Source organism: Podarcis filfolensis (genome assembly GCF_964270895.1).
Source record: "Podarcis filfolensis genome assembly, chromosome: 8".
Classification (NCBI taxonomy): Eukaryota; Metazoa; Chordata; class Lepidosauria; order Squamata; family Lacertidae; genus Podarcis; species Podarcis filfolensis.
In genome coordinates this window covers 10451114-10468142 of record NC_139611.1, presented here as the reverse complement: position 1 = coordinate 10468142, position 17029 = coordinate 10451114, and the positions used below count along the sequence as shown (strand labels likewise).

Here is a 17029-nt window from a genome sequence, read left to right as displayed (position 1 = left end):
TAAGTAATCTAGCTTGCAATGGTTTTGAACGGAGAAAGGTTGCCAACGTTTCTTCCCTTCGCCCGCACCTCTGCTTTTAACAGCTGCTCGTCACCCGCAGATTTCAGTTGCACAAAACAGCGAATATAAACAACGAATTTAAAACGCACAGCTGGTATCAGCGTTGTCATAGCAGGTGTTGGGGTTCCTCCTGGCTGAATATCGTACACAGTATATTGATTAATCTATATACTTTTAATGTGGAGCAGTTTAGAAGTATTATGTTTTTGCGGGGGGGATTGTTAGTTATAACAAAAGTGGGGGGTCGTAAAGTTGAATAGGGAAAAGCGAACACCATTTGTATTTTCTTTTTGCTACATATTGCACCTCACTTAGTTTTTACTTTATTTTTTTTAAGGCTAAGCGGTTTTAGAATGGATTTAGCAAAGCTGGAAAACCACGGAACAGCGAAGGAAAAAACCCCCGAAGCACATAACTGGTAGCAAGGGTGTCATGAGTTTTCACAATGAATAAAATCGATCTAGAGGCGGGAGACCCAGGTGGAGACCCCTCCCCTCTATTCTCCTGGGCAGAGGTAGGGGAGTGTGCGTGGAAAGAGGAGAGAGAATCGTTTTAACCAGCTCAGCAGGACCCTCTGGGTCTCGCTGTCATTACCCCTCTCCCCTCCTCAAAGGCATCAATTTACCCTTTGGGAGTTTCCCACAATCCTCTAGGAGGAAGGCGGGATGAAGATGATGGAGGTGAAGAGGGGGAGAGAAAACGACCCCCTACCACCACCCAAAGGGAAAGGAGCGCCAGGCTAGACCCACCCCCCTCTCTCCCACCCCACAGCAAGCCAATCTCCCCCACCCCTTAACCTCCCTGGGAGAGAGAATATTACATATAATTGCTGGACTGTCGCCTTTTAAAAACATCTAGGCTACTGGGTACCAGTTCCCTTTGTCTCCTTTGTGTGAGTGTGCATTTGTCTCTAGACCGAGCAGCAACTCCCCGGCACTGCTCCGGGGGGGCGCGCGCCTGGCGACGGGAGCGCGCCTTCCCCTCTTTGCAATTCATAGAAATCCATCACTCCCCCTCCTAATCGTACACACACACACACACACACACAAAACCACACCCCTCTCCCCAGCAAAGCATGCTCATTTTCAAACACTGTTTCTTTCTAAGTCTGGGAGCTTTAGAAAAAGTCCTCCCAGTTTCCCCCCTGCTCTTGAAAACCCCCCGCACCTCACTTTTTTTTTAGAAGGGGGGGAAATATACTCCTAAAACCAACCCCTCTCTCCCCTCCCCTCTATTTCCCCTCTCCCTCCTGTTCAGCCCTTCGGGATTCAGGAGAAAGCAGCGCCGCCTTGGACCAGCCGAGCTGCCTCCCAGCGCTGGCTTAGCAGTAAGCAGGTAAGCTCCGCACGCGCGCATCTACCGCGGCATCTGCGCGGCAGCCTGGCGCGTGCTGGGAACTCTTTATCTCCCCAGACTTCTTCCCTCCGAGCAAAAGATTTTTTTTATTTTTGAACAGAGGAACTATTTGGTGGGTGGATGCATTTGCTAAGCTGTCCTTGGGTTCTTTATTCTTAAAAAGGTGAGGGTTCTGGCATAGAATATTAAAGAATTTTCGGATTATCTCCCCATAAGGTGGTCATTTTAGACATGTGAGGAGTCGTTGGGGATTTTTAAAGCGAGCAAGCGGTATATAAATTTTATGAAATAAATGTTTTCGTAAGTCGCTTTGATAGATAGAGATAGATAGATAGATAGATAGATAGATAGATAGATAGATAGATAGGAGATTGGGGCTTTTTGAGAATGAGAAATCCAGAAGGTACCACGAAAGTGAGGTTAGATATATATATATATATAACCTATTTATCCTTATCAATTTCCCCCCTCCCCGCTCCCAATCCACGCTAGGATGTGTATCAAGGGCAGGTGAATGGTGCAGATGCTAGCCCTACTCAGAGTAGACAGAAATTAATGGGCATCGCTGCCTTAGGTCCAACAGATCCTAAGCCCACCAAGTTGCACTTGGAGCAGACCCATTCAGACCCAAGTTAGTCATCTTGATGGAGTTCAGTGGGCCTACTCTGAGTAGGAACTAACAGCCCCCGGAGGCAGAGCAAGTCTCCAGCTTCCCATTTGCACGCTATAATTCTAGCAGCCTAGATCCTTGTACATATCAGTTTGCTCTTGAGTCGCTCCAGTTTTCATTTAATTTAAATTCGACTTTTTCTATGTTGGCTTCAAACTGCGCATACGTAGATCCTGTGTGGGATGTGAACGAGGTTTTAACACACACTTCTTCTTGTTGTGCGGTTCCCTGGGACGTGTGTGTATTTTTAAAAACGACAGACGGTGAACAAATCTTGACATATGAAGTAACTTGCTGAGGTTTGCTTTAGATGGGGAGCCTCGGGAGTTGGTGGGGATTAAGACCTTCGTTACCAATAGTAGTCTTAAATTCAGGGTTACAGGCTGCTTATCTTGGATCTATTACCAACCCATAATTTCATAAAGCAATTAAGGCACGAGGTGGAAGTTGCCTTCCTTCCTCCCTGGATCGTGGCCAAACGCCTTCACCCACAAATCCTCAACCCTGAACACTTTTCAAGTCAAATAAAATGATTTAGCAAAGATCCAGTCTCTTTCTTTTGGAAAAGCTCCACCCCCCCCTTGAACAGGGACACCCCATTTCCTTGGAGAACTGAGACAAAGACACATTTCAGAGCTTTTGCATGGGGAGGGGGGGTCTATTTCTCTTTCTCTCTCCCCCCCCCACCCCCCATTTTCTGCTCACCTGAGCCAATTTGTCTCCAAAGGATAATTCTGGATCTCTGGAGTTTGTGCAAAAAAAGGTTTCCTAGATTGAGCGTGGCTGCAGTTTGAAAGAGAGAAAAATGTGTGTGTTTATAAAATGTTTCATGCTGCAGACGGGAACTTGTAAAAGTGGCAATAGGTCAGTTTCAGAGGAGGGAAGTATTAGCGACCCCATCTTGGGCAGATGTCCCCCCCCCCCTTTTCTTTTTATGATACGGACAGAGTTTTGCCTCTTCTGTTTAAGAGTCCTTAATCTCCAGTCACAGAAGAGTCACAGAATCTCCAGTTGAGACGGTTTGATTAGAAATATGATTGCATCTTTGTGGTGAGACTTTTTTGGGGGGCTTGTTGGATTATTTTTGGGTGGGGGCTGGAGGAAAAGGGGGCTATAAGGAGTAAAATTTTGCCCATTGACTCACATACAGTTCAAAATCCAGAAGATTACATGCACACACACATCAATTATAAATATTGTCCTTGAACTCAGCGCAGTACACTTCTTTAAATGTTGACTTTGCTCTGCACAAAATAAGATATTAGGGGTGAGTTCTTAAAAATGCAAGATTCTCCTTCTAATACGGCTTTTTAGTTGACTGTTGTTGTGAGAGTTTTAACTCGTTTGTTTGTTTCACTGAGTGTCCTGTGCATAGAGACAGCTGTCATTAAGCAGTACAAAATTGTCAAAATTATAAAATGAAAGGCATCATGGAATCCCACACTTTGGATCTAGGCATGAATCTCATTAGGATTTAAAAATATATTTTAAAAAAACTAAGATGCACCATTCAAAATTAATGTTCCCAATGTTTTGCCACAAGGGACATTTGAAATTCAAGAAGTAATGTCCATGGGGATTCCTTGGGTCAGGAACGGTACAATTTCAGACTTGTCAGATCTACTCTAGTTTATATTGGGACCCCCAAAACCTAACAACCGGAGCTGGGTGCAAAAGACATACAGTGGTACCTTGAGTTAAGTACTTAATTCGTTCCGGAGGTCCGTTCTTAACCTGAAACTGTTCTTAACCTGAAACACCACTTTAGCTAATGGGGCCTCCTGCTGCTGCCGTGCCGCTGCTGCACGATTTCTGTTCTCATCCTGAAGCAAAGTTCTTAACCCGAGGTACTATTTCTGGGTTAGTGGAGTCTGTAACCTGAAGTGTATGTAACCCGAGGTACCACTGTACTATTAATTTTTTAAAAATAAACAAATCAGAGTGCTTCTGAGCACACTCAGAGCCTAAGGATTTATTTTCAGGACTGAACTTGCAATCCTTTCAGACACGGCCCCTCTCCTGGTGGGCTGTCTTCATCTCAGCAGCCTAATTGAGGTGGGAAAAGTCATTTTCCTGTAGCTGTTAAAACTAGTGGGAGTCAGAAACCGATAGCAAAATCCGCCAGAGATCTATCAGGAGATCTTGTGTTGGGCATACATCAGTCTTGCATGATATACTAAAAAGAGAGAGAGAAAAGAATCATGGTGATCCACTGGTGCGGATTAAATTTGCAAAGCAAGACGGCAGAGATTCTGGAATTCTTAATAGTTAAGGCTTAATGGATTTCTGCTAAGGACTTGGTTCACACAGAATGCTTAGCCATGGTTTATTAATTCATGGTTCGGAGCAGGTGTGGGGAATCTAGGGTCGCCCAGATGTGGCTGAACGACAACTCCCATCAGCCTCAGTTAGCATGGCCAATGCCCGGGGATTATGAGAGTCAGGGCCGGCCCACTCATGAGACAAGGTGAGGCGACTGCCTCGGGCGGCAGGATCCACAGAAGCAGAAAATTTGGCCACTGAGGAATGCCCACTGCTGCTGTGGTGGCACTGACAGCTGAGACATGATCCTTGGAGGTGATATCTGCCCCCGCAATGCAGCCTCTACAGCAGTCTCTTGGCTACTGGTCTCCTCCCACTCTAGCTCACAATGTAGTTATTTACTCTTTCCGTGGTACTGATTTAGATCTTAATTCTCTCCTTGGTCCTGATGTAGATCTTCGTTCACCACTTCTTCCCTGGCAGGGGTGGGTGGGCACTATTCTGTGGTTAGCCTCAGCTGCCAAAATGACTTGGGACAACCCTGGTTGTAGTTCAGCAACACTCAAGTGACCAAAATTTCCCCACCCCTGGCCCAGTGGCTGAACTGTGTTCTGCTGTGTGGTCTTCTTCTTTGGCGATCCCTCATAGCCGAGTACAGTGGCGTAGCGTGGGTTGTCAGCACCTGGGGCAGGGCAAGTAATTTGCGTCCCCTAACCCATGGATTTTAGTAGGGGCAGAGAGCTGCGAGTGCGAGCGCCCCCCCCAGATGTTGCGCCCGGTGCGGCCGGCCCCCCCTGCACCCCCCACGCTACGCCACTGGCCGAGTAAGATTGTCTTCCATAAACACGGTTTTAACAGTGAGTCCGTAAGTCACTGTGGACGCCAGTTCTGGATCCACACATCCTTCCACAGCGGGGACATAGATTTCTGGGCGGAAGTTGATCACAGTGAGGACTTGCCAAGTGTGCCTTCCTCCTAGCGCATTTCTCCCTTGTGTCCTGAGTTTGAGTGCCTTCAAAGCCCATGACACCTTTGGTAAAGGCTGTTCTCCAACTGGAGCGCTCGCAGGCCAGTGTTTCCCAGTTGTCAGCGTTTATACTACACTTTTTTAGATTTGGCTTGAGACAGTCTTTAAACCTCTTTTGTTGACCACCAGTATTACGCTTTTTATTTTCAAGTTTGGAATAGAGTAGTTGCTTTGGAAGACGATAATCAGGACACAACATGACCAGCCCAGTGAAGTTGATGTTGAAGAACTATTGCTTTGACACTGATGATCTTTGCTTCTTCCAGGACACTGGCATTAGTACACTGTACTGGAAGTGTACTGTGTGGTCTACGGTGGGCGAGCATCAAACATTTCAGAGCCCAGCCAGCCATACGAAACCAATTTTCCATTCTTTAACTCAGGCTTCCCCAACCTGGTGCCCTCCAGGACTTGGTAGGGGGAAACCAATGCTTCTCTTGATTCCTGCAGCCCTTGTTAACTCTGCTGGCTCAGCTCTCCCTTGCCTCCTGCAAATCATAAGAGCAGACACAGGCAAAAAATCACGATGCGGGGAAAACCATTAAGCCATGCATTTGCCTCTTCAGAGCTCCATCCTTATTTTAGACATACAGTGGTACTTTGGTCCTCAAACGGCTTAGTTGTCGAACAAATCGGCTTCCAAACACTGAAAACCCAGAAATAAGTGTTCCGGTTTTTGAATGTTTTTCGGAAGCCAAACATCTGACACAGCTTCCACTTGAGTGCAGGAAGTTCCTGCAGTCAATCAGAAGCCACTCCTTGGTTTTCGAAAGGTTTTGGGAGTCGAACGGATTTCTGGAACAGATTAAATTCAATAACCAAGGTTGTTGTTGTTGTTTAGTCGTGTCCGACTCTTCGTGACCCCATGGACCCGAGCACACCAGGCACTCCTGTCTTCCACTGCCTCCCACAGTTTGGTCAAACTCATGCTGGTAGCTTTGAGAACACTGTCCAACCATCTCGTCCTCTGTCGTCCCCATCTCCTTGTGCCCTCCATCTTTCCCAACATCAGGGTCTTTTCCAGGGAGTCTTCTCTTCTCATGAGGTGGCCAAAATATTGGAGGCTCAGCTTCAGGATCTGTCCTTCCAGTGAGCACTCAGGGCTGATTTCCTTAAGGATGGATAGGTTTGATCTTCTTGCAGTCCATGGGACTCTCAAGAGTCTCCTCCAGCACCATAATTCAAAAGCATCAATTCTTCGGTGATCAGCCTTCTTTATGGTCCAGCTGGACAAAGACAACAGGCAATAATCAAGGTACCACTGTATTTTGGTATATTGTGATGTTTAACTGGGTGATATATCACAATGCTGAAAACTGGATATCGCCCAGCCCTACTCCTAAGGGCCCCCCAGCCAACTGTTCCCCTTTGTAGGAGGACAGAGCTCTCTGTGTGTTGTGTGATACATCCTGGCCTGTGGCCCCTAAGCTAGCCTGCTTGCCTTTGGACATGATGAAGGGTTTCGTTCCATTGCCAGGGTTGAGATAAGATTCAGGTGCCAGGCTGATCATGTCCCATATGTGGAGGGACTTGTTCACCCATTGCAACTTACTCTTCCAAGAGGCCGTGATGGCCACCAATGTGGATGGCTACAAAAGAGGATTGGGCAAATTATTGGAAGACAATATGTCTACTAGCCACAATGGCTATGCTGGGTCTCCATGGGTGGCACTATGGTATAAACCATTGAGCCTCTTGGGCTTGCCCATCGGAAGGTCGGCGGTTCGAATCCCTGTGACGGGGTGAGCTCCCGTTGCTCTGTCCCAGCTCCTGCCTATCTAGCAGTTCTAAAGCACATCAGTGCAAGTAGATAAATAAGTACAGCTGTGGCGGGAAAGTAAACAGCGTTTCTGTGCGTGCTGTTTTCTGTCATGATGTCCTGTTGCGCCAGAAACGGTTTAGTCCTGCTGGCCACATGACCCGGAAAGCTGTCTGTGGACAAACACCAGCTCCCTCAGCCTGAAAGCGAGATGAGCGCCGCAACCCCATAGTCGCCTTTGACTGGACTTAACCATCCAGGGGTGCTTTACCTTTATCTTTACCTTTCCATGGTCAGAGGCAGTAATGCTTCTGAATACCAGTTGCTGGACCCACAGGAAGGGGACTCTTGTGCTCGGGTCTTGCTTGTGGCTTTCCCATTCAGCCACACTGAGAACAGGATGCTGGACTAGATGGTCCATTGGCCTGATTCAGCAGCCTCTACTTAGCTTCTAAAATCACATTCCTTCCCCCACCTGCGAACTATAGTTGGTTCAGGGTTCTGTGCATTGTAGCTCTGTGGAGGGGGGTGGGTAAAGTACGTTTCTGAGCACAATTCAAAGTGTTGGTGCTGACCTTAAAGCCCTAAACGGCCTCAGCCCAGTATACCTGAAGGAGCATCTCCACCGATCAGCTGTTTCCTTTCAACACTCCCTTCCCTCTTGTTTGCCTTAGTGTCTTTTCCTTAGCTGGAACAGTTTTGTGCTCCTCCTTTTCTTCTAATTTCTCTCCTTATTGCTTTAGTCTTCCTGTTTTCCGGCTTTGCAAGTTTGCTGTCTTTACCTCCCCTCTCCCAGGCAGCCTCCTTTATCTCTAGCGTCCCTTATCTCTCTCCCCGGCAAACGATCAGCGGCTTTGTTTCAACACCCACTTCCCTCTTTAAAAAAAAAGAAAAGCATGATCTGCTTTTTGCCCCTGAGCAATTCAGCTCCAGGGACCACACATTCACTCCATAAGACGCACAGAAATTTCCCCTTACTTTTTAGGAAGAAAAAAGTGTGTCTTATGGAGCAAAAAATATGGTAGTTCTGTAAGGGATAATCTACAGCTCCCAGGATTCACTTTTGGGTGTTTGTATGCTCTTTAAATGTGTGGTGTGTAATGCAGTCCCAAAAGTTGTAGAAGAGCAAACAATGAATGACCGCACCCTGACATTGGCACATCAAATGCATGTGGATAGTACAGATCTAATAAAATGGGGAAACAGGCATGATTGCAGGCAACACAGCCTCTTGGTTTCCCGCATTTGCACATCTCTTCTCATTTGCACATTATCTCATTTGAATTGACTTACATGATCTTTTTTTTTTTAAATAATATTTATTAAAATTTTTCAAAAATACAAAAAATATCACTTTACGGGACTCCCCCCTTCCCCCACCCCTACCATATTCCCCTTTCATATTGTTGGCCAAACAAGTTCCCCATTCAAATTGAAACTTAATTTGTTTTACAATAAAAAAAAGAAAAAAAAAAAACCCAGTGTTCTTTCCCCAAGACCCACCCCATGTCATTCCACAATTTCCATTTTTTAATAAAAGAAGCACCCCAGATAATAGAAACAGAAAAGGTAGAGAATAAAAAAAAATATAATGAATAATAGACCAATTCAGCAAAAAATAACCAAGTTGGCAAGCCTTTGGAGTTTTAGTTCTCCCCCCCCTGTCCCCGGTTTAATTTCCCCCTGACCATCAACCCCTGGTGTCTGCCTGGAATTCTTAAGACCATAAATCACAACTTTTCCCCAACTCCTTGCTGGCTTTTTCTTTTTTAAAATTAAAAATAAATTTTTTTGAAAATCAAAATTATTATTATTATCATTATTTTTCAAAACTTTAACTTCAGTCTTTAATAAAACTGTAATAGAACTCCCTCCATTGTTCTTTCCAGGTTGTAGTCTGATTTCCCTTTGTTCCGCTGCTAAAACGTTGTAGTTCGAAAGTTTGGTAAGTCTGCAGGGATGGTTGTTATTCAGGGGCAAAACCTTACGTTCAGTCCCTTCCTTTCTTCAATAGAAAAATCTATTGTCTCCTTTAAAAAAACAAAAAAGAAAACACCCTGAAGACGAGATGTTATTTCCGTTTTGCAGCTTTCCCAGAAGATAACCAGTCCTGTAAAGTTCCATTGGTGTTTTTCCACTTTCCCAATCCTTGTAATGTCCCGAAACTCCTCAAGGGGGATTGTTGTATCTTTGTTTCCTCTAATCCAAAAGTCAATTTGTTATCCATATTCGCCATTTTGTATCCAAATTTTAACAAGTTGTAGCAAATTGTATCAAATTTAACCAGCCAAGTTCTCATAATAAAATCCACTCCGCTTTTCGACTTTGACAGCTATTTTGACAGCTGTCAAGATCTCCGACTCCTTTCACCAGGCTCTCTCTTCAGTCACCCCGGTTCCCAGGGGGGGGGGTTGCGTTTCCCTTCTCCAGTTCCTCCTCCAGCACAGTTCTTGTAGTTCCCCATCGTGAAATTTTGGATTTTTATCAGCAATGCAAGCCTTTTTGGGTCTTGGTTTCCCCGTCCTTGTTTTGGAAAGTTTACAATAGGGAGGGGACTGACTTCCTTTTTGGATCCCCCCCGCTCGTATCCAATTCGAAAAAAAATTTTTTTTTCCTCCTTTTGAACCCGATTTCCAAATTTACTCACGGGTTGTTGTTGAAAAGTCCGAATTTTCAATGGAAGAAGTCAGCGCTCTCCGCCGAATGGCATGCGGCTTCGCTCAGCAGGGGAAGCAGAGAACTCAAGGCACCACGCTTCTCCCCGGCACCCGATCCGTAGCCTTTAAAAAGGCTCCTTCACGAGTCGGGAGGGCGCTAACGGTGCAAGCCGAGTCTCCATGTCCACGGCCTCCGTGGCCGTGGTTTCTAAGGGTCCCCGCATCGCCGGTGCGGTAGAACCCAACCCCTGCCGAGCAGACTCCCTCCGGAGCTCGGAGGGAGTCCGCCATTCGGCGATGGCGCCAACCCGGAAGTCTGAATTGACTTACATGATCCACCTGAGTTCAGCTTGTCAATTTCATTGCATTTTGAGCTGAATCTACCCACAATCTTGTTCTCCAGAAGAAGTCATCGTATCAAAGTCGCTTTGTCTCTCCAGTAAAAGGTAAAGGTAAAGGGACCCCTGACCGTTAGGTCCATTCGTGGCCGACACTGGGGTTCTGGCACTCATCTCGCTTTATTGGCCAAGGGAGCCGGCGTACAGCTTTCAGGTCATGTGGCCAGCATGACTAAGCCGCTTCTGGCGAACCAGAGCAGCGCATGGAAATGCCGTTTACCTTCCCGCCGGAGTGGTACCTATTTATCTACTTGCACTTTGACGTGCTGTTGAACTGCTAGGTTGGCAGGAGCGGGGACCGAGCAACGGGAGCTCACCCCATCGCGGGGATTCAAACCACCAACCTTCTGATCGGCAAGCCCAAGAGGCTCAGTGGTTTAACCCACAGCGCCACCCACGTCCCTTCGTCTCTCCAGTAGGTTGATATTAAATTCCAATGCCGGCTTGACTTTTCTTTTCATCTCTGTATATAGACTTTGTTCAGCAGTTCAGGAATTGGTGACTTCAAGATTGGACTACTACAATGTAATCTTTGTGGGGCTTCCTTTTGCGTTTGACTGGGAAACTGCAGTTGGTGCAGGATACACCAGCCCAGTTGCTGACAGGAGTGAGGCTCTTTCAGCTCAGAGATGTGCACTCGGCCAAGTTCAAGGCAGTGGCGTAGCGTGGGGGGTGCAGGGGGGGCCGGCCGCACCGGGTGCAACATCTGGGGGTTAGGGTTAGGGGGCGCAAATCCACGGGTTAGGGGGCGCAAATCCACGGGTTAGGGGGCACAAATTACTTGCCTTGCCCCGGGTGCTGACAACCCACGCTACGCCACTGGTTCAAGGTTTTCCTATTAGTAGACAAAGCCCTTAACATATTGGGGCTGGTTTACTTGCATGTGTTGCCCTAGATGTGCTGCCCACTCGACCACTTTGATTTGCAGTACTGGAACTCTTACAGGTGCCACATAATACTCATTCGGCTGTTATAAGAAATAGATATTTCAGTGTGGCAACTGTGGAACTCCCTGCCTGTTGACACCTTTGCGATATGCTTAAAGTATTTTCTTTTAGGAACACCTATCCAGACACATAGCTGCCAATGTGTTTGTCTCTTCTTCTTTACTGTTGGTTTTAATTTTTTTTTTAGTGTTAAACTGGTATTTTTACCAGAAAATTTTTGTATTCCTTGAAAACCGCTTGGAGGTTATATCAATCGCATGAAATAAAAAGTAAAATATAAAAATAAACATGGGCGTAGCCAGGGTTTTTGTTGGGGGGGGGCAGCGCTTTTGTTGGGGGGCAGAACCGATGTGATTGGTCAGTTAAGTATTTCTATGGTTTTACTTTATCTGGGGGGTGGGGGAAGCTTCCCCCCTCCCCCTCCCTTGGCTATGCCCATGAAAATAAACCTTAAACTAAAAACAAAAATGTTGTACCCAACTAAGTCCTCCATGCTAGACCTGCTGAGATTAATGGACCAAAGGCTATCATGTTCTACTTGTCTAACACTGGAAATGATTCAGCTCTTGTTTTTCCCAGCTTGAACATATCTGTGCACATCTTAGGGTACCTTTTTCCACCCTGCTCAGAAACAGCAGCATTCCTTTCGTGGACTATTTTTAAAAAACTACAGTCTAATGAAATCGCTGGCAGGATTCAAGATAAAAGCAGCAGCAGAAGAATGATAAAATAACTGTACTAGAGAAACTTTGTGTAATAGATCGAGATATAATGCAGTAGAAAAGGTTTCGGTAAAAACTTTGCAGAAGTGGGGGTGGAAAGTCAATTTATGGAACCATTGTGTATGAAGATTATCGTGAAAATGCTTTTAAAAAATAATAAAAAATTATACAAGCAAAAGAGAAAAAATTACTGTATACAAGCAAAAGAGAACTGCAGTGTTAAGTGGTATGCGAAAAGTTGGAATGAAATAAAACGAAATAAAAAACATAAGACAAAAGGAGAATCAGCAGTACATTCATGACCAGATTGGGAGAAATAGCCACCCAGAGTAGCTGGGGAAACCCAGCCAGATGGGCGGGGTATAAATAATAAATTATTATATTATTATTATAAATAGGTTGGCCACTGTGAGAACAGGACGCTGGACTAGATGGGCGGTGGGCCTGATGCAGCCGCGTTTTTCTTCTGTTCTTGAAAGGGAAGTTGGGGAGGGGGGACCCCCCCAAGTTGGAAAGGATACGCGCTTGTCCGGAGTCATTGGTGGGCCGTTTGTGAAGAACGAATTGCCGGAGTTGGCAAGGAATTTAAAAGACAGAGAGGCTGGTTGAAGCAAAGGGGGCGACCTCTGCTTTCAGAGCGGGCTGAATGCGCAGGAAACGGTCGGGGGTGGGATATAATAGACCAGTCCCCAGAAAAGAAGAAGAAGAGGGGCTTCCAATGAATCCTTAGGGGGCGCTTTTCTTCTCTGCTCTTGGGAAGTTTGCAAAGCCAGCGGACTGGGGGCGCCGAGGCCTCGCGCGCTCGGCGGGGTCCCGGGAGCTCTCCAAACATGTCCCGTCTCTCCCAGGCCCGAGCGCGCAGCGAGCAGATGGAGGCCGGCGCAGCGGGGCAGGCTCGCCGCATTGAGCCCGGCACAATGGGACCCCGTCTCGCCTGCTCTTGCCGCCTTCCTGCGGGAACCTCCTCGCCGCCCGGCTGCTGGTGCGCGCGGGGCCCGACGGGCGCTTCCGAGACGCTCGTCCATCATCCGGCGCGCCCCTGCCAAGTCCCATTGACGCGCCTGTAGTTTTTGGCACGGATGGCGCGGCCGCTGGTGGCGCATTGGGGCTCGCCTCCGACGCGCAATGGGGGGACCCGGGGGACTGGGAGGGAGGGAGGGAGGTGGACTCCTTCCTCTCATCGCTTTGGAAAATATAAAAATCGGGGGGGGGGGGGCGTCTTTTCAGCACAATCTCTGGCTCTTTCTCTCTCTCGCCTTTCAAATGCGCTTCCCCAAGGACGCGCGCAATCTTCCCTCGCCCGGGCGCCGTGGAGAAAGCGCAGCCAGCACGACGCCGCACCTGTTCCTCCGGCCCGGCGAAAATGCCAACTCGCTTGATGGATTGCCAAGCGGCTTTGTGCAAATATATATACGCCACAGTGGGAATTTTTTTTGGGGGGGGGAGGGGAGGATAATAAGTCTTGGCTGCTGTAACTGGCCCCGTTTTTAACCATGCTTGGTTTTTTGATGATCCGGCTTAGGGAAAGGGCGGGTGGACCCAGAGGTTGTACTATTCATTATTATGTTTTATTTGTGGGTGGTGCTCAAAGTTTTTTAATTTTTCATTATGGAATGTATATAGAACCGAGAGAACAGCTGAAAAGTAAAAGACGAAAAACCCAAAGTATAAAATAGAGGCTGGATTTTGAGCTCAGTTGGTCAGAGTGTGGTGCTGAGAACTCCAAGGTTGCAGGTTCGATCCCTGTATGGGGCAGCTGCATATTCCTGCATTGCAGGGGGTTGGACTAGATGATCCTTAGGGTCCCCTTCCAACTTTACAATTCTGTGATTCAATAATTCTATGATAATTCTATGATTAAGCAGTTTCACGTGGGCTAAAGTAACAAAAGTCCAAGGAAAGACTATCGGTGTTATTGGATTATCAAGTATAGCTCCAGTTTTGCCACAGGCATGGGACGCTTCATAATGATGGTTCTGTTGTATATGTAAGAAAAGGAGCCAAATCATATTTAAAGTGCCTGGAAGTTCTAGAGCTTGTCAAAATCTCGAATTAGGCATAATTTCCCCGATTATAGATGAATTCTAAAACATTTTCTTGTTTTCTGATCTGGCTTCGGAAAAGAGCAGGTGAATTTAGAGATTGTATTATGATTGGAATTAATTATAATTAGTATTAGTACTAAAGGAGCATCTCCACCCCCGTCGTTCATCCTGGACACTGAGGTCCAGCTCCAAGGGCCTTCTGGCGGTTCCCTCGCTGTGAGGTTATAGGGAACCAGGCACAGGGCCTTCTCAGCAGTGGCACCCTCCCTGAGGAAAGTCCTCTGATCAGATTCATCAAGGAGAGAAGTAACTAGGGAAGCTTTTAATGTTTGGTGTTTTATTATATTTTTATATGTGTTGGAAACTGCCCAGAGTGGCTAGGGCAACCCAACAAGATGGGCAGGGTATAAATAATAAAATTATTATTAATAAAAAAAATTCTGCCATTTACCTTTCCGCCGCAGCGGTACCTATTTATCTACTTGCACTGGTGTGCTTTTGAACTGCTAGGTTGGGAGGAGCTGGGACAAAGCAACGGGAGCTTACCCCATCGCGGAGATTCGAACCACCGACCATCTGATCCGCAAGCCCAAGAGGCTCAGTGGAAAATGGCTGGTTTCTGTCACAGTGTTCCATTGTGCCAGAAGCGGTTTAGTCCTGATGGCCACACGACCCGGAAAGCTGTCTGTGGCCAAACACCGGCTTCCTCTGCCAGAAAGCGAGATGAGTGCCGCAACCCCATAGTTGCCTTTGACTGGACTTAACCGTCGAGGGAGGGATGCGGGTGGCGCTGTGGGTTAAATCACAGAGCCTAGGACTTGCCGATCAGAAGGTCGGCGGTTCGAATCCCCCGCGACAGGGTGAGCTCCCGTTGCTCGGTCCCTGCTCCTGCCAACCTAGCAGTTCGAAAGCACCTCAAAGTGCAAGTAGATCAATAGGTACCGCTCTGGCGGGAAGGTAAACGGCGTTTCCGTGCACTGCTCTGCTTCGCCAGAAGCGGCTTAGTCATGCTGGCCACATGACCCGGAAGCTGTATGCCAGCTCCCTCGGCCTGTAAAGCGAGATGAGCGCCACAACCCCAGAGTCGGCCACGACTGGACCTAATGGTCAGGGGTCCCTTTACCTCTACCTTTTTAACCGTCAAGGGGGCCTTGACCTTTTTACCTTTTTTACCTGCACTTCACCAAAAGGTCCTGGGCCAGCTTACAACAATTTAACTTTCAGAATTAGAAACAGGCAAGGTGTGACATAACTGGGCTTCTGAAGCACCACAAGGTTGCCGCAGAAATAATGTAGTTGGTTAAGGGAGCCGTGGACCCAAAAAGCTTGAAAACCTCCACTCTAGGAGGTTTCAAAACCGGACTGGCAAGGGGCGTGGCCTGGAGTGAGAAGGGCCAAGTAGTTGGGCCTGGAGGGCCAAATCTGCGCCTGCACCAGCCCCTGCTGCTATTCCACCAAAGTTTTCTGCTGCAGGCATGTGAGATGATCAGGGAAGACAATGGCATGGAGCCAGCCACTGTGATCGCCCATCGCAGAATCTAATTCTTCCTTCGGATATATCTTTGTAGAAAAGGGGCTTTGTGGAAGAACGTGCCGGGGTGTGTGTGTGTGCTGATACAACTTGTTTCTTGCTGTTGATAATGTTCCTCTGTTTCTTTGGCCTTGGTGAAGTAACAGATGCCAATCTGGTTTCCGTCATTCTTTTCTTTTTTTTACATGTTGCTTCTGGTGGAGGAGAAATCCTGGAACATTTACTTGGCTGCCGTTAACATGTTGGCTGTCAACGGGATGCTTGATGCCTCCCCACCCAGATTTCCTTTCAGGGCAGGCATTGCTTCCGCTGTGATCTGTCAATTTTCACAGAAAAACTCGAACCGAGGGAAATTGCAACTTGGCTGGTCGCCTATGGTGCACTAGAACGCCTCTCTAGGCAACCAGGGGGGAGAAAAATCACCATCAAATACAGGAACGAAAGACCACCAGAAGTAGCACAGAGGCTAAGGTTTTAAAAAATAGGTCTGGGAGGACAGAAAAGTCCTAAAACTGGCAGTGCTCGTGTCTCTGTGGGTTCTGCTAGGTGGGGCATTCCATAGCTAGGGACACTGCCACCAAAAACTCGCTCTGGACTTCAGAGTGATGGAGAACACAGAGAAAGGCCTCTTTAAGATTCAGGTAGGTACATAGGCTTGACTACTGCAATGTGTTCTGTGTGGGGCTGCCCTTGGACTTAGACTGGAAGCCCCAGCTTGTGCAAAATTCTGCAGCTAGACTATAGATGGGGATAAGCTATTGAGAGCATAGAACTCCAGTGCTCCAAAGCTAATGCTGGCATTAATTTATGAGGCCCTTAACAACTTACAGAGGCGCAGGTGGCACTGTGGGTTAAACCACAGAGCCTAGGACTTGCTGATCAGAAGGTCGGCGGTTCGAATCCCTGCAACGGGGTGAGCTCCCGTTGCTTGGTCCCTGCTCCTGCCAACCTACTCTGTATGGTTTGTCCAATGCACACTGCTTGCAAATGCCAATGATGAAGTAGTATATCAACGCCATAAGTAACTAAATAGCAGTGGAGGGATTCTGTTAAGTTTGAACCCTTCTCCCTGAAATACTAGATTTCTAAATGCAAGGCATTTGTCGTCATCTGGAGGCTCATTCCATCAGCGTGAAGGCGGTCACAGTCCAGGCGCAGGTTGATTATCGCTAGGCTTTCGATTTTGGGAAGGCCAGGAATTTTCCCCCTGGAGTTTTATTTTTCGCTCCAAGGTCGGATGCGTGATTGACAAGTCGGGTGGCCACCTGCTTGCCATCTGCTTCAGCATCTTCAACTTCCTGACTTTTTTCCACTGAAGGCAAGCCAGCTGTGCAGCACAGGCAGGCCGGGAGTGCCAACCAGATCTGGCAGGGCGCAACAGCTGGCGTGCGGCAATGCATTATTGGAAGGCACCCCTGCGCACACAGGGTCACTCTTCTATGACAGGGAGACGCTGGGTTGATTAATGGCCTTCATTTGCACATGAAAGCATTCTGGGGCTGCCTTTGCACCTGATTCTTGGGTGCAGGAAAGCAGACTCAGCATTCAAAGTGTGTGTGTGTGTGTGTCCAATTTTTTCCACCAGGAAAATAATT

General features: G+C 47.3%; 1 protein-coding gene across 3 annotated transcripts in view; it reads left to right on the top strand.

Annotated features, from left to right (window-relative positions):
• The first annotated feature begins 488 nt into the window (after window positions 1-488).
• The window catches only part of DRAXIN (dorsal inhibitory axon guidance protein), a 31322-nt gene continuing 14781 nt past the window's right edge, over window positions 489-17029 (top strand). The window contains exon 1 of one of the 3 annotated variants that reach the window (XM_083629592.1): window positions 489-1395. Coding sequence is in view for 1 of the 3 variants with exons in the window: in XM_083629591.1 (XP_083485717.1) it covers window positions 13936-13987 (52 nt within the window). In the remaining 2 variants the exon portion in view is untranslated. Of the gene's footprint in view, window positions 1396-13295; window positions 13988-15720; window positions 16076-17029 lie in introns of those variants that run through there. The other 2 variants (XM_083629591.1, XM_083629593.1) reach the window with 2 other exon arrangements.